The sequence below is a fragment of the Austrofundulus limnaeus genome, unplaced genomic scaffold, assembly GCF_001266775.1.
Source record: "Austrofundulus limnaeus strain Quisiro unplaced genomic scaffold, Austrofundulus_limnaeus-1.0 Scaffold947, whole genome shotgun sequence".
In the NCBI taxonomy this organism is placed as follows: domain Eukaryota; kingdom Metazoa; phylum Chordata; class Actinopteri; order Cyprinodontiformes; family Rivulidae; genus Austrofundulus; species Austrofundulus limnaeus.
This window is the reverse complement of record NW_013953349.1, coordinates 24,210-25,941: the sequence shown is the minus strand read 5'-3', so window position 1 is coordinate 25,941 and position 1,732 is coordinate 24,210. Positions and strand designations below refer to the sequence as shown.

General features: G+C 49.8%; 1 protein-coding gene across 3 annotated transcripts in view; it reads right to left on the bottom strand.

The window, feature by feature from the left end:
* ddr2l (discoidin domain receptor family, member 2, like) overlaps positions 1 to 1,732 on the bottom strand; it is a 34,074-nt gene that overhangs the window by 10,793 nt on the left and 21,549 nt on the right. For 2 of the 3 annotated variants that reach the window (XM_014029733.1, XM_014029735.1), the window contains exons 9-13: positions 1,238 to 1,484; positions 1,038 to 1,133; positions 828 to 970; positions 647 to 758; positions 429 to 530 (exon numbers count right to left, since the gene is read on the bottom strand). In XM_014029733.1, the coding sequence (XP_013885187.1) occupies positions 429 to 530; positions 647 to 758; positions 828 to 970; positions 1,038 to 1,133; positions 1,238 to 1,484 (700 nt within the window). The remainder of the gene's footprint in view (positions 1 to 428; positions 531 to 646; positions 759 to 827; positions 971 to 1,037; positions 1,134 to 1,237; positions 1,485 to 1,732) is intronic. The other variant, XM_014029734.1, reaches the window with a different exon arrangement.

Sequence of the window (1,732 nt, the reverse complement as noted above, 5' to 3'; positions counted from 1 at the left end):
CTATAATTTATTTTAATACGCCAGTTATATATTTATACATTTATTTCCAATAATGATAGGTTTGGTCCTCCATAGTCAGTGAGTTTACTATTTTATACTACTTCTGTGATATTACTACTACTTCTACTTCCTGTTATCTTCTTCATCATCGTCTTTTTCACCAGTAGAAACAGACGGTTGTTGATCACGTGACTCCTGTGATGTGAAAAAACTGTTTCCATTGCAGTTTTGTGAAAAACATCAATTTCGATACGGATGAAAAACCACCTCATCCTAGTGCAAAAATATTTTGTTGAAAAACAGAATTTTTTTCTAAATTGACGTGTTTTTATTGAGTAAATTTATTTTCTAAACTCTAATTTGCGCATTTTCATGGTGAATGGAAACACAGCTGGTGATAAGTGTCTCTGTGGGACGTGCAGGTTTACCTGATGCCTCGGCGCTCTGCGACAGCTCCGGCAGCTTGTTCCTCAGCATGGCCGGGTTCTGGTACTGAGGGTCCAGCAGGAAAACTCTCTCATAGTGGGGGTCTGTGTTGGGGGGGACAGAAAGAACAGGAAGAGTTCTGACTTCAGTTTAACTTCAGCTCTAAAGTCTGAACCAGTCTCAGCTCAGACTGGGACCCCTCCTGAGTAAAACCAGCTACCTGCAGGGGGGTGTCTGGAGCGAGGGGGCACCGGGGGGGTCTGCAGGACGATGGTGTCGCTGCAGGAGGACAGCCGGACAGTCACGTCCTCGTCCAGGATGCGACGCGGAGCCTGCAGAGGACGAGCGGGGTTAAAAGCTCCACAGTGGAGACAGACGGCAGCACAGACAGCAGGCCTCACCTTCTCCAGGACCTTACACACACACTGACACCACAGGATGAGGACGATGATGATGACCAGCAGCAGGATGATGGTCACCAGGCAGCCAATCAGGACGGGCGTGTTCCCATCCTCTGAAGAGGCCGTGGATGATGGAGTAGCTGCTGGGGGGGGGGTGGGGGTCAGACCGGTCCTGAGATCAGAATGATGTCAGCAGCTTTCATGTCTCACCTGTTGTTGGTGTGGTTTTCATGATGACATCATCACTCGTAGCAGAACTTCCCATCATCGGCATCTGTGTTGGCAGGGTGGACAGGACGGTGTCCTCTGATGGACAAAAAGCACCATCTTTCATTTTCTCCAGATGACTCTCAGCTACCCCCACACCAAGCTTTAGCTACTTATCTGTGAAACGTTTCGGCTGTTTTTACCCGACTGGAAGGAGACCTCGCTGAACATCATCCACACGTCAGCGAAGTGGAAGCGACAGCGGAGGAGTCTGGCTGCGCGGCGGTTCAGCGGCACGGTGACGTACCGGGCGCTCGGGTTCTTGTCGTCCAGCACCGTGTTGAACACCACAGGCTCCGCCTCCCACGCCGCCTTGGGGTGGAGCTTAAAGGAACAGGAAACTGAGGAGAAGATCTTCACGCCGCGGGAGAACATGTTGTTACTGTGAACCTGCAGGGAAGACAACATGTCTCAGTGTCTCGCTGTCTCAGTGTCTCACAGTCTCACAGTCTCAGTATCAGTCTCAGTGTCTTACAGTCTCAGTGTCTCACAGTCTCAGTATCAGTCTCAGTGTCTCACAGTCTCAGTGTCTCACAGTCTCACAGTCTCAGTATCAGTCTCAGTGTCTTACAGTCTCAGTGTCTCACAGTCTCAGTATCAGTCTCAGTGTCTCACAGTCTCAGTGTCTCACAGTCTCA